Source organism: Saimiri boliviensis, chromosome 5, assembly GCF_048565385.1.
Source record: "Saimiri boliviensis isolate mSaiBol1 chromosome 5, mSaiBol1.pri, whole genome shotgun sequence".
NCBI classification, from domain to species: Eukaryota; Metazoa; Chordata; class Mammalia; order Primates; family Cebidae; genus Saimiri; species Saimiri boliviensis.
This window is the reverse complement of record NC_133453.1, coordinates 84,857,687-84,873,739: the sequence shown is the minus strand read 5'-3', so window position 1 is coordinate 84,873,739 and position 16,053 is coordinate 84,857,687. Positions and strand designations below refer to the sequence as shown.

Below are 16,053 nucleotides of genomic sequence, written 5' to 3'. Positions count from 1 at the left end.
AGACTTCATGATTTTATCACCTTCTAAGGGCCTGGACATCTAATACTGTCACACTGGGGATTGGGTTTCAGTGCATGAATTTGGGAGAGGGAACACAAACATTTAAACCACAACAAATGATAATTTGAATCAGTCATTCATCCAACAAAACCTGGTTATCGTAGTCCATAATAAACTCTCCAGGGAGTATATGACTAAGGGGAAAATACCCAAAGAAAAGACACATTTCACTTTGACCAGTTTTTTAGGAGATCATGAGTTCTCTCTTTATCCTTAGTTCTTCAAACAATTAAGTTTAAAATTTCCTTTCAAGTAAATCCAATAGGACCTGCAATCTTCGGATCAGTCATGTGTCAACAAAGCCTTGGGACACTTTTAGATGTCAGTGAGTCTTAATGTCATGCTACTCTGTTCAGTCTTGATTCTTCATATTTTGTTTTTCTAGAAAATCCCCTCAAGTTTATCTTTAAGAAGGCATCAAAGTTTTACCAATTTCTGGGCTTGCACTCATTGTTTCAAACTCAGTGTGACTATAATTACCCTATCTTTTATCCCAAGCCTTTTGTCCCTGAATCTCTTTCTTTTATCTTGTACATTTTTCTCTTTCATCTTTAATTACCCGCTGCTCTCCCCAAACTGGACACTAAGCCCTGGGAATTCATCCTACTAGTCTTCTTAAAATCTTTTTTTTTTCTTTTCTTCCATTAATAATTCAAATTTCTAAATTTGAGCCTTGATTGCCTCAGACTTGGATTACTACGATAATTTTCAGTGTAGTTTCCCCAGAGCTCCAGCCTGTTCCTGTCTTCATTCCACCATCCTTAGGTAATTAAGTGATGACTCCTTCTAAATTATCACTCCCAGCTGGAAAAACATACAAGCACAGAAAAAACCCTGAACGAGTTCCTAGTTATTGCAGGATACAATTGGGATAGTTTACCCAACTTTGACCCCTTTCTGCTCTACTCCATCAACTCTATTGACCTTGACCAGACTTGTAAACAATTGTTGTTTTTCTTATCATAGCTTTGCCTTTTCTTATACACATTTGACATGACCTTTGTGTTTTTATAACCGTGTAAATTCTATCCATCTAGTATTTCTTCAAAACCCACCATCTTGTCTGAGCGTGGTGGCTCACGTCTGTAATCCCAGCACTTTGGGAGGGTAATGTGGGCAGACCACAAGGTCAGGAGTTTGAGACCGGCCTGGCCAACATGGTGAAACCCTGCCTCTACTAAAAATACAAAAATTACCTGGACGTGGTGGTGGATGCCTGTAATCCTAACTACTCGGGAGGCTGAGGCAGGAGAATTGTTTGAACCCTGGAGGCAGAGGTTGCAGTGAGCCCAAACTGTGCCATTGCACTCCAGCCTGAGTGACAGAGTGAGACTCTGTCTCAACAAAAGCAAAACAAAACAAAAAAAAACCCCCACCATCTCTACATAGTGCTCTATTTTTCTGCTTGTAAATATACATTTATATTTCCTTTGTCTGAACTTATACTGCAGAATTTTTTCTCACGTTTTTAACTTTTTTTTATTTACTCAGTGAGTTAACCAAATGACCCATGAGCTGGACTTATTTTTTAAATGTAGGAATCTTAATGTGTTTAAGATTATTATTATTACATAGACTAATGTATTTAAGATTAAATAATTTATTTGATTATTATTATTACATATAAATCTACCATAAAGACATGGCCCCTAATTTTCGACTAAAGCTTTTAAAGACAAGTTAAAATTGATCTCTTGGATTTCTTGTACAGAAGAATTTTATATAATTTTTGTAACTCATGCTCGCTCCAGGAAGTATAACATAACCTTGCCCATTCCTTTGTGGGTTGTGTTGACTTTCTTCCAAAAAGTACAATGTGGAAGAGGATAGTGGCAACTTTAGGTGGAGAAATATTGGCCAATACTACCTAGAGTATGTAATCAAGATTCTATAATGTGAGTCATAGTGATACCATGTACCCTTGATATGACATGATGAGAATGGTACTGAAACTTTGTGGCCTTCCACCCCAAACCTCAGACCCCCTAATCCAGCAATGAGATAAAAATTACAAAAATCCAAGCTGAAAGACATTCTTTAAAGTACCTGACAAGTATTTCTCAAAACTGTCATCAGAAAGATGAAAGTCTGAGCATGTGTCAGAGTAGGCCGAGGGGATATGATGACTAAATGTATTGTGGGATGGGATCTTGTAAGAAAGGAGCATGGATTCAAAGGAGAACATGAGGGAAAACCTAATGAAATCTGAATAAACTCTGGAGTTTAAAAAGTATCACTAAGAAGTGAAATGCTAAGTGTGTGGGAAGAACCCGGGACCTGGAGCCTGACAGACCATAGTTCAAAGACTGGTTCTCCCACTTGCAAACAGAGTGACTTCCTCAAACTTCTTTAACCTTTGCAAACCTCATTCCTAATTCGCAAAAGAGGAATAATATATGATATGCACTATATCATATTTAATATACAGAATATTTTAAATGACAGCTGTCTTGTCTAACACACAACAGTTGCTCCCAAAATGTTGTTTCTCCCCTTACTCCCAGCCCAACATCAAAAGGTCAGCACCTCTGACCCTCTGTCTGAGGGTTTCCACTCCAATGGCTGCTTTGCCGATGTAGTTACATATAAATATCTCAGCCCTGTCACTCTTTGAGGGACTGACTCTGAGATGCTGCTTCTACACTGGTTGACAGTGATCCCCAACAGAATTAAGCTCTAGCTATACACGGTGTATCTAATTAGGTAATTTACCATGTATTAGCCTTATTCTCTTCCCTACCACCATACTGGTCTTTACTGAGCTCATTTTCCTAATAAACTACTTGCACTTGAATCACTGTCTCAGTGTTGGCCTTTAGAGGAAGCCAAACTAAATAGACCCTTCTCTTAGTTGGCAGCAATACTGAATGCCATAAGTAAATACGATTTCTTTAAACTTCAAACCACCTAGAAAACTTCAGTATTATTTGCATCCAATGCAAGCTTTGTGGTAATAATTGCAAGGTACATTTTCAATGTCGTGTCTGGTGGAGAGTACTTTCCCTTCACAGATAGGGAGTTGTAATCAATACATAAGTGTATCATTGTGCCATTTATGACATAATTTGCCTTTTCAGACTTTTTACATATTTAATAATTTTATCTAATTATATGCCTGAATATGTCTGGTATAGTATATGATATACCAGAGTTTTAGGAAGTGTCTAATGATATAAGTGAAAACTTTTAAAATTATATGCAATGTTACAAAAACACCTGTAAAAGATATTCAGATGGGATAGCAAAATGTCTTTTGCCATTAATTTTCAGCTATTAAATGCTAAAATAAATATAGCTTATATAGGTATCATGTGAATGATATATATTATTGTTGATATGTCTTGTTTTACATTCACAAGCTTAGGTCAGTGAGAACCTCAAAGACCAGATATCTTGCTGCACAGTGGTACCAACTAATGAGACAGGGAAACTATATATGTATGTGGCAAATGGCTAAAGGAGACTATTTCATTTGGAGTCAGTGTTCTTCCCTTAAAATATATGTTTTAGAGCCAGTTCTTCACAGAATAAATGTTTAAGAAATGATAAATTGAACAAACATAGGTGAAAATGTACCATTAAGAGAGAGATAAGTTGCTAGAAGATCATTACAAAAAGAACAGAGTTCAAATGAGGTTGGAATAGTTGGAAAGATTCTTACAGGAATGATAGCATTCTGTTAGATGTATGTGCTCTGGATTCAGGAGTTCATGAAGGTAATATGTAATTTGGATAAAAACTGGACACATTCAACACAAACAAAAGTATCTGTTGAAAAAACAGATGATTGAAAAGCTGAGTAAAAGAATAATAGAGATGGGTCATGGGAGATGGTGTTGTTCCACATGGTGAGAACAATTCTAGTTTTTGCATGTTTCCTTTTTCCTGATGGTCCCATACTAGTTTTTTGTTGTTTCACAATAAATTACTACAAGTTTAGTGGCTTAAAACAATACAAAATTATCTCACAGTTTGTAAGAGGAATTCAGGCAGAGTGTGGCTGAGTTCTCTGCTCAGGGTCTCACATAGCTGAAACTCAGGTGTAGGCCAGAGCTGTGATCTCAGTTGAGCCTCAGGGGATTCCTCTTCCAACCTCCCTCGTTGCTGTCAAAATTCAGTTCCTTGCAGCTGTAAGACTGATTTCCTATCTTTGTTGCCTGGCTCTCTGCCAGAGTTGCTTTCTGCCAGCAGCTAGAGGCTTCCCTCAGTTACGTGCCATGTAGCTATCTCCAAATCATGGCAGTTCTCATCCTCTGGCCAGCAGGAGAATCCCTCTCTTCAGTTGCTAACCCAAGGCTATATCTCATATCTTTGTAACATAATGTAATATGATCTTGAAATGACCGTCCTGTCATGGTCATAGTCTGTCCCACACTTAAGGAAGTTATAAAAGGCATGTATACCAGGGGACAGAAACCTTGGGTCATTTGCAAATTGTACATCAGTCACATAAAAAGCAACATCTACAGTACGTTCAAGTATAACTCATGGGATATATTTTGGAAGGGATTCCCAACTGAGCTTAAATTTGCAATTTATATTATTCAACACTGAAATAGTAAAATATAAGTATCTGCAGCATAATGTTTATAAATTAGATTTCCTAAATTGTAGACTTCCTTAAAAACCCTTCAGGACAGAGTCAAGTATTAAAAATACTTAAAATTTAACATCGGCAAGGTTTAAAATAGGATTTAACAACAAAGTAGAAAGAAAATAGAAATGTCAGTCACATTTTGTTATATATTACTCATATTGCTTATTGTATTATCTTGTACTCTTGCTCTGTTTTCCATAAAGACTAGGGAATTTCAAAGACAAATTGTTTTCATTTCAAGTTTTAATTATTGGACACTATTCTCCTACTGGAACATTTCCATAGGGATTCAAAATATATCCTTAGCATTGTTACTGAGTCTGCAAGATTTTTTAGAAAGAACATTAAAAACCAATAGAAAAGATGAGATAGAATATAATCAAATACAGATTTTATGCATGAATATTGCACAGATAATCACTAATGTTTAGACATTACTTGAGGCAAATGCTTTGTTTGGAGCTTACATGAATTTGCCTTATTCAGTCTGTAAAATAACCTTTGAAAGAGGAGGCATATATTTATCCCTTTTCTCAGATGAGGAATCCAAGATTTGGACAGAGCCTCCCAGTAACTCTGGTCCTCAGTCATAGCTCTCAAACTTAGGTCTGTATAATCTTCCAGAGCTCATTGTTCCAGTATTATCCAATTCCAAATATATAGAAAGGTGATACCTACCTGCAGTACAGTGGCAGATACGCTGTCTGGGTAAAAATGGTAAGAGTGCTAAATGAGAAAAGTGAGGAATATATGAAGACTTTAAGGAGACTAGTGTTTTGCTTGGAAAGGTGGAGTGGGAAGGATAGTCCTAGTGATGTAATCACTACATACCAGGTCAGGGATGGAAGAGTAAGATGGCTTGATGAGTGCAAATTAAAAAGCATCACATTGTTATATTGAAGTTATATATCATTATACTGAGATGAAAGCAAAAATAGTTAATGCTTTACAGACAATGTTGAGGAGAGAATGAGAATGTTGAACATAAGATGCATACCTGCATCCTGTTTATAGTTACAGAATTTTAAAGCGTTAAAGCTGTGAAAAATAAATGATATCATCTAGATATGTAAGAGTAAGTTAAGAGGATATGGCTAGAAGCTACTTCTTCCTCCTGACCCTCCTCTGCACAAACCACTGAGCTAACATCCTACAGATGAAACTTGGAATCAAGTCAGGCATAGGGAAAGGTACTGTCTGTGAATAAGCTCGGCAGCTCCACTGGTGAATTCAATTCCATCTATGAATTATCCATGCTGACTTCAGGATGGTGTGACATATGGAGGAAGATATCTTAAAAAAGAATTCACATTGCTAAAGGTATAATTTGCGTTGCTAAACAGTTTTCCCTGATTTCAATACAAATTGTCTTGGGTTATTTTTATAAATGAGAGAAAACCATTATAACAAGTTTATTTTCTTATATTTCTGGATTTTTGCTGACATATTTTCAAATTGACTGCATTCCAAATACCTAAAGAGGTCTTCCAGAGGATGCAAAAGTCCCAAATGACCAAATGATGGGTATGTAAACATAAGTTTAAGCACATGGATGAATAGTGGCAAATAATAGAGCTTCAGGTTCAGAAAGACCTCTGTCACTAAGCCGCTACGTATTGGGTGAATCCTGTAACTTCTTTGGCTTCAGTTTCGTTTAGAAAGTGAAGCAGTTGGCATAATTTGATATATCAAACTGTGAATCTTTATAGTAAATACTGTCTTGATGAACTCAAACAAGAAAAGTACTTTATAATTTAAAATTAAGTATAGAAAAATCAAAACCTATATGATAAAGCTGCACCAAATATACATGTAGACATTTTGAATTCAAATATACATGTATTTGTAAACTACACCTTAATCAAACAAAACAAAAATGAATACACGTACATGTTTCTAGGCATACATTGTTTTATTACTCTTTGCTTTATTGTACTTCACAGATATTGCACATTTTAGCAAATGTTTGTGGCAACTCTGCATGGAGCATGTCTATTGGCACCAATTTTTCAACAGCATGTGCTCACTTTATATCTCTGTGTCCTACTTTACTAATTCTCCCAATATGTTTAACTTTTTCATCATTATTTTATCTGTTATGGTGATCTATGATCAGAGATTTTTTTAATATGACTATTAAAATTGTTTCAGGGTGCTATGAACTGTACCTATATAACAACAGCACACTTAACTGATGAATGTTGTGTGTGTTCTGATTGCTCCATAGACTGGCCACTCCCTGTCTCTCATGTCTCAAGCCTTCCTGTTCCTAAAACAAAACAATATTGAAATTAGTCCAGTTATATAATATTATATATAATGTATAATATAAATAATATAATATATATAATAATATAATTAGGCCAGTTCTATAATATTGAAATTAGGCCTACAATGGTATCTGTGTGTTCAAGTGAAAGGAAAAGTCACATGTTTTTCACTTTAAATCAAAAGCTATACAAGATTAAGTTTAGTGAGGAAGGTATGTCAGAAGTTGAGATAGGCCAAAAAGTAGGCATCTTGCACCAAACAGTTGGCAAAATAATAAAGGCAAAGGAAAAAACTATTGAAGAAAATTAAAAGTATTCTAATAAACACATAAATGAAAAGAGAGCAATCAGCCTTATTACTTACATGGAGACAGTTTTAGTGGTTTGGATAGAAGACCAAACAAGCTATAACATGCCTTTATACCAAGGACTCATTCACAGCAGAGCCCTAACACCTTAATTCTATGACAGGTGAGGAAGCTTCAGAAGAAAAATTTGAAGGTAGCAGAGGTTGGTTTATGAGTTTTAAGGAAAAGAAGCTCTTTCCATAACATAAAAGTGTAAGGTGAAGTAGCAAGTGCTGAGCGAGAACCTACGGCAAGTTATCCAGAAGATCCAGCTAAGATCATTGATAAATGTGAAAACGGTAAACAACAGATTTTCAATGTAGATGAAACAGCACCCTATTGGAAGAAGATGCCATCTGGGACTTTCATAGCTAGAAAAGAAAAGTCAATGCCTGGCTTTAAGGTTTCAAAAGACAGGCTGATTCTCGTAGGAAAAATTTAGCTAGCATCTTTTAAGACAAAACCAGTGTTCATTTACCATTCCAAAAATTCTAGGACCCTTAAGAATTATGCTGAATCTACTCTCCCTGTGCCTATAAATGAAACAACAAGGCCCGGGTTACAGCACATCTGTTTACAACATGGTGTGCTAAATATTTTAAGCCCACTGTTGAAACCTGTTTCTCAGAAAAAAAAATTTCCTTTTAAAATATTACTGCTTACTGATAATTTACTCAGTCACCCAAGAAGTGTGACTAAGATGTACAAGGAGATTAATACTTTCATGTCTGCTAACACAGTATTCACCCTGCAGACCATGGATTAAGGAGTAAGTTCAACTTTCAAGTCTTACTATTCAAAAAATACATTTTGTAAGGCTCTAACTGCCATAGTGATTCCTGTAATAGATCGGGGCAAAGTAAATTGAAAACTTTATGGAAAAGATTCACAATTCTAGATGCCATAAAGAACACTTGTGATTCATGGGAGGAGGTCAAAATAACAATAACAGGAGTTTGGAAAAAGTTAATTCCAACCCTCTTAGATGACTTTGATGGGTTCAAGACATCAGTGGAGGAAGTATTTGCAGATGTGGTAGAAATAGGAGAACTAGAATTAAGAGTGGGGCCTGAAGATGTGACTGAATTATTGCAATCTCTTGCTAAAACTTTAGTTCATGAGCATTGCTTTCTATTAATGATCAAAGAAGGTGTTTTCTTGAGATGGAATCTACTTCTGTTGAAGATGCCGTGAACACTGTTGAAATGACAACGAAGTATTTAGAATTTTACATAAACTCAGGTTGAGAAAGCAGTGGCAGGTTTTGAGACGATTAATTCCAATTTTGAAAGAAGTTCTGTAAGTAAAATGCTATCAAACAGCAGAAAAATATTTAGTGAAAGAGTTGATTGATGTGATAAACTTCACTGTTGTCTTACTGTTTTTTAAATTACTGCATCCACCCAACTTTCATCAGTCACCACTCTAGTCAGTCAGCAGCCATCAGCATTGAGGGAAGACTCTCCAGCAGCAGAAAGATTACCACTCACCAACAGCTAAGATAATTGTCAGTATTTTCAGTAATAAAACATTTTTAAGGAATTGTTTTTTGAGACACAATGCTATTTCATACTTGATATGGCTACCACATAGAATAAACATAACTCATATATGCATTGGGAAACCAAAAAATTCATGTGGTTTGCTTTAAACGTGATACTTGTTTTATTGTAGTGATCTGAAACTGAACCCACAGTATCTCTGAGGTATGCCTGTGTATACACATTTGTGTGTACATACAAACACAGATACCCACATCTCTTACTCTAGGGATTAAAAAGGGAAAGAAAGAAATGTTGTGACAAGATAGAGCAAGTAGAGGCCATTAATTCTTGAGCCTTTGCAGAGAGGCAGGGTCCAGGTCCCAATAATACAGCAATGTCTTTGCTTCCTTGCTTTGTAACTTGTGCTGCTGGAACAAGGTTTCATTAGGCTCATGCTAGAGATTTGAGCAAACATTTGTTTGTAGTTTTTCTAAAGGGTCATGAAAGAAGACTATTTTAAAAGAAGTAACTATACATACATTAGTATTTTAAACATGATACAATTGGTAAAAAAAAAAAATGTGGACACCTAATCTTTGATTATGTAAAATTTAACAGAATATTTTAGAACCTTCTCACAGAAGTCCTTGACATTATTTAGATATTGTTTTAGGTATTTGAAGAATTATAATATGTCTTTAGACATTCTCCATAAAAAGAAAAATCCAAAACAAACCATACACGTATGTGAATAATAAAGAATACTTACGATCTGATATGGTTTGGCTGTGTCTCCACCAAAATCTCATCTTGAATTGTAGCTTCTAGAATCCCCATGTGTCATGGGTGGGAGATTAATTGAATCATTGGAGCAGGATTTTCCCGTGCTGTTCTTGTGATAGTGAATAAGTCTCATGAGATGTGATGGTTTTCTAAAGGGCAGTTTCCCTGCCCATGGTCTCTTGCCTGCCACCATGTAAGATGTGCTTTTGTTCCTCCTTAGCCTTTCACCAAAATTGTGAGCCTCCCTAGCCATGTGGAACTGTGAGTCCGTTAAACCTCTTTCCTTTATAAATTACCGTCTTGGGTATGTCCTTATAGCAGTGTAAAAACGTACTAATATACCATCTATGAAAGATTAAAAGGAATTGAGATTTGAATTGGCTTTATATACAGTACCATCTATTATAGATGGTACTCATTTGATTACAACATAAATTCAAAGACAGAAATCAATATGACCTCAATAAAGTACACATAAAATCAGGTAAATCACCTAGTCACATTATAAAACACCTTTGTGAAGATAAAGCTAAACAGAAAATTATTATGAAAATGGTTAATTGTATGCTATTGGAAATTATGACTAAACTGGATGTTAACATTTAAGCCCAGACAACAAGACAAAATAAATGTGAAATCTAAAATCAGACTTCCCTATGCAAAATTTGCAATGACAATCTAAAATCAGATTTTCCTGTTCAAAATTTGCAAAGATACTTTGGAAATCTGATTTCGTGACTTTAGATGCTTCAACCAGCACGAGGAGAAAAAGGAGATATGTTAGTTTCCTGGAGCTGTTGTATCAAATTATCATGAGCTGGGTTGCTTAAAATGATAGAAATGTATTGTCTTACAGTTCTAAGGAGGCTAGAAGTCTGAAATCTCAAGGTGTCAGAAGTGCCATGCTCCATCTGAAACCTAGGGGAGATTCATCTTTTTCCTCTTCTAGCTTCCAGTGTTTGCCAACAATCCTTGGTGTCCCATGGCTTGTAGATGCATCACTCCAGTCTCTACTTCCGTCATCACATGGCTGTCTTTTCTGTCTCTATTCTCTTATAAAGATACCAGTCCTTTTAGATTAAGGGCCCATCCTACTCCAGTATGATTTCATCATACGGACTATCTCCATAAGTGTACACATTCTGTGGTACTGGTGGTTAGGACTTTAATATATCACAGTTCAACCCATATTGGAAGGTATCAGAACGTGGGGAAGTTTGCAGGATTTTGCCTAGAAAAAAAGTTGCCCTCCCTCTAGAGGAGATGGGCTGGGATTCTAGCTTCCAGTAAGAGGATGATTCATAGCAGGGAAAGTTCTTGACTGTGCAGCCTATGCAATCACATAGAGCCCTACGATTTTGGGATTCTTGATAATTTTGTAAAAATAAGTTCTGCGTTTTTATTTTGCACTGGGGCCTGCAAATTATGTAGAATGCCATTTCAAGAGCTTGCTATATGCTTCTAGTACTTGAGAATATGGCAGGCTGTGACCTGACTCACAGATAATAAGGCTGGCCTGTGACAACTGAATTCCGGGAACTGTCTGAGCTGCCTAATGTTAGCCTGCCTCCAAGAGTTTTCACAAAAAGTGGCTCACATATAAAATATGCATTGTATTTTTCCTTTGCATTTCACTTAATGGGAATCTCTAAGAAACCTCAAATGATCTCAGGACAGGGAGCTTTAAATCTCTAGCAGGCCGGAGAACAGGAAGGGGTTATACAAAACACTTCAAGTAAGATCTCTCTTACAGCTTTGCCACTCTGGAAGAATAGTTTAAAAAAAAAAAAAAAGCTGATTAGCAGACTGGGCGAATTTGGGAGTGGGCAGGAGCAGTAAGAAAAAAAGAAGCTTAAGATGTAAAAGAGGAAAAGCCTTTTCCTCTGCAGGCTGCCATAAATCAGGTCTAATGTGGAGAAGGGGGAAAGATTTGATATTACATTACATTTAGAGTTTTGATTAGTAAAACTAAACAGTACATTCTAATTTTAAAATTGATCCCAAGGTGACCTAAACAGGTTAGCCAAAAAAATCATGCACATCATGTTTTTCACTTAGGAATAAGGAAAGATATGTTAAATACTCTAATACATTGTAAAGGGTTAATAGTGTTGTGGCCTGAATTGTGTTCATCAAGAAAATTCATATGTTGGAGTCTTAACTCCCAGTTCCTCAGAATGTAGCTGTATTAGAGATGAGTCTTTAAAGAGGTAAAGTTAAAATGGCTTCATTAGGGTCCCTAATTCAGTGTAACTGATGTCTTTATTAAAAGAGGAGATTATGGCACATGCAAACAGAAAAGGAAGATCGTGTGAAGACACATGGAGAAGATCCCTCTTACAAGCCAAAGAGAGTGGTCTTAGCAGAAACCAACCCTACTAATATCTTGATCTTAGATCTCCAGCCTCTTTACTTGTCAGGAAATAAATTTCTATTGCTTAGGCCACCCAGTCCTTAATACTTTGTTATGGCAGCCCCAGTGAACTACAACAGTAAACAATAAACACTGAGTTATTACAGTGGTTAATTTTGAAAGGCATAATAGTCAACAAGGTCCACAAAATGGAGCATAGACTTTATCACCTGTATCATTATCACCGTTTTATAGCTGAGATTAAAAGAGATAAGTAAAAATGGCCAATGTCATCGTTGTTGGTAGACCTAGCTAGGCTGAAGGACTACAGAAGAATCTATGTAATACTAGATAGCTCATAATTTTAGTTTAGACAACATGAACAGTAAGAGTGAAACAATTTTAAAATCGCTGCAGGTACAGTCTTGCAAATTCTTCACATGTACACTAAAACCTAAAATGCAATAAAATATATATTAAAAAATCACTATAAATTATTAAATTTATAGGATTCATGCAAAGAGCTGTACTTATGTTTCACAATACTGTAAGTTGGTATACATTCATAGAAATGTAATTGCACAATGAAGTAATAGAGCACATTTACTTAATGTAATATGTATAAAGCATAGAACACACTTTTTTAACAAAGTTAGTGCCCAATTAACGTTAACTTCCTCCCTGTTTCCTCTTTTATAATGGAAGGAAAGCCACAGAGATTGATTGTTTTTCCCTGCTCCAAGCCACCTTAGCTTAATTAAAGTGATTAGACTTTGAACCAATTACTTGTTATTAAACTCAGTCTGGCACTGGAGCAAATGGAAACATATGCTAAATCTATGGTTCGTGTAACTCAGTTCTGCTTTACTAAGTATTGGTAACTGATGATAAAGCAATTTTAGTGATAATTGGAAAAGGAAGAAGAGTTTCCATTTTTTTAAGATAATGTACAATGAAATTTTACTAATGAATGAATCAATCTTGTATATTGTAGTTATCAACATGAGTGACAGTTTAAGGTAAAGTGCTTCATTGGTGTTAAGGTTTGAAATATTTTAAATCACATTATAGTCAGGCTTAATGGTTTCAATCACAGCAAGGAGACAGGTTGGGCCTTAAACTAACTGAGAGAGTCTGTGGAGTAGTAAGACAGAAAAACAAGCAACAGCCATAAGGAATAGCTACTTCCCAGGATATCCAGCATGAGATTTGGAGATTGTCCCCAAAATCATAAAAGAACTCATAAGTAGTGAATCTAGAGGGTTATAACACAATGCTGAAATTATAAGGAACATCTGTCAGCAGGTATTATAACCTCTTCCTTAGGACTGCGCAGTGGCCAAGGGGTCAGCACAGATAGGCAAGACCAAAAATTGCTGTACCCCTATACTAAAATTTCTTGGCAGTATTGGGTAGATTCACAATTTGGTATTAACTCCAAGACTGAGAATAATAACTAAATATCAGCTACTGAATTTTGTCTGTGTGGCAGAATCTCTGCAAAGTATTCCACATATAATGTTTTCAGTATACCCAAAGTGAATTCCATGAACCTTTTACAGTAGTAGGTATGAAAAATAATGACAGTTATGAGTTTAAAAAAAAACTAATGGATATAATGATAATTAATATCAAACCTAATGGTTTCCAGATAAAATCAAGAAGGATGTGTATATACTGACATGCACTGACTTATTATAAAGATTTTTAAAAATCCTAGAAACAAGCATAAAAATGAGATTATTTCACTACCATACTCACTTATGTAATTAAATAAGTGATTTTACATTAATGCAAAAAAAGAAGTGTTATCTACAGTTTTTAACAAAAATTGCTCATGAGCCAAATACTTCACATCTATTAATTTTTTTCAAGTACAAAGGCCAAAAAAGTCAATTTAGTAGACATACAATTTATATACATATATAAGTACAGAAACTATTCTACAAATATATCTTTCTTAAGTGTAAATTACTTAAGATACCTCTAATGACCACAGAATGAATCTAAATTAGAAATTGAGGATCAAAGGATGTGGTAGACAGCTCTCCAAAACTTTCAACTCCTACTGTTTCCAAACTATCTTAAGAGACTCGAGAAGAATATACTGTATAAGAATGGCCTGAGCCATTACTATAGAATATTAAGGCTGAAATGGATGTTACGATGTCTCCTTTTACACTGGCATTTGTACACATTAAAATGAAGCAATTTTAATGTGGAAGACTATCCTTCAGTATTGAAATAATCCAATAATGAACAAGAGAAATTTCTCTCTCTCATCTTAAGATTCACTACTATACTCACTTATGTAATTAAATAAGTTTGTAATTATGTTTAAAATAATACTCTTTTGGGAGGATATAAATATTTCTGTTTAATGGGTTTTTATTTTATTCTTCTTTTGGTAACCAGATGTTCTTCATTAAGAAGTATGAATGTGAAAAAGTAATGAAGATAAAAAATTTATTTCTAAATTGAATTCATGAAGTCTGTGATGTATTTTACATAATTCATTAAATGTACTTCACATATTTTTCAAATTTGTATATTGTTGAGTAAATGTATAACCTTTGTGAAGAATTTTCTTTTCTTTATTTTATTTTTATTTTTTTGGAGACCCGGTCTTGCTCTGCTCTGTCACCCAGACTGGAGTGCAATGGTGTGATCATGGCTTAAGCAGTCTGCCTAACTCATCCTCTCCCACCTCAGCCTCCCAAGTAGTGGGGACAGCAGGCATGTACCACCATGCTTGGACAATTTTCTTTTTAAATTTGTTTGTAGAGATGAGATCTCAGTCTGCTTCCCTAAACTCCTGGCTCAAACAGTCCTCTCACCTTAGCCTTCCAAAGTTTTGGGATTACAGATGTAAGCCACTGACCCAGCCCTTAATAATTACCTTTTAAGAGGTTTGCAGAAGAGGGTATTGGTGTTCTTTCATTGACTTTGCAGCTTCCTCTCACCACTGCTTGTAATTTTCATAGAAGTCCTGAGTAGCAGTACTGCAGAGGCAACTCTTCCAAGACTAACTCATTCAGCTTACAAGCTCCAGAGTTTATGTTATTTGTAAAGCTGATTTCCTCAGACTTCATGAGATATCTTTGGGAAACAAAAGACCCTTACATGACCTTCCTCATTATGTACTCTCTTGACATTGCAAGGAGAAAGAAAAACCCAGAGAATACAGAACACTTACCCTAGCTAATAGAAGAAAACACATTCTTTATAATTATGTGCTTAATAACCCTCATGAAACTTTAATAATCAATGTTATAAATAAATTATTCACACCAGGAACAAAATAATAAAGATTATTATAGTTCAATTGAATTATCTAACAAAGGGTCCATAATCCACAATGACATTCTTGGGTATTTTGAGAATAATTGATGTAGTCAAGCGTAGGCAAACCATATTCGAGAGATAAATATAGAGCCTACCTTTAATGAGGTCTCTAGAGAAGATAATTTCACACCCTTCAGAAGCTTACTGACAATATTTAATACAATTTACAAGATGTACTTATGTTATCAGAAGGAAGATTTAAACTTTTATGTGAAAAATGATGTTGTAGATTTGAAGAACTGGTCATAAGATGGTAGGAACAGGAACTGCCCTTTATTGAGCTTTATGCAGTTGGCAAACTTTATTTTATTTAACCTGTTGTGAGCTTTATAGTGCAAGTATCATGCAAGAAATACAATGCCAGCAAATAATGGAAATTTAATAGTTTATTTTGTTAAATCGAGGCCTCACCAAAACATCATAAAACAGATGACATTGTCCCTATTTTGCAAATGAGGAAAAAGATTCAAACAGATGAACTAGCTTTCTCAAGATGACACACCAGTAATTGTTTGAAAACACAAGTTTATCTGATATGAAATCTTCCATGGGTAGATCTGCTGTACTAAACTTTTAAACTATGATGTGGTAAAACGTGCATATTATTTTATTAGCTGAATTTTATATTTTCAGGTTTTTTCTTACACTGCTGATAAAGAAATCCGAACCGATGACTTGTGCTTGGATGTTTCTAGACTCAATGGACCTGTCATCATGTTAAAATGCCACCATATGAGAGGAAATCAGTTATGGGAATATGATGCTGAGGTAGAGTATTTTCCTTAATTTACTTATTATTTGATGCTTAAGCTCA

At 35.2% G+C, this 16,053-nt stretch overlaps 1 protein-coding gene across 8 annotated transcripts in view; it reads left to right on the top strand.

The window, feature by feature from the left end:
* Positions 1–16,053, top strand: part of GALNT13 (polypeptide N-acetylgalactosaminyltransferase 13) — a 606,606-nt gene that overhangs the window by 571,544 nt on the left and 19,009 nt on the right. For all 8 annotated transcript variants that reach the window (XM_074399672.1, XM_074399674.1, XM_039469839.2 and 5 more), the window contains one exon: positions 15,873–16,007. In XM_074399672.1, the coding sequence (XP_074255773.1) occupies positions 15,873–16,007 (135 nt within the window). The remainder of the gene's footprint in view (positions 1–15,872; positions 16,008–16,053) is intronic.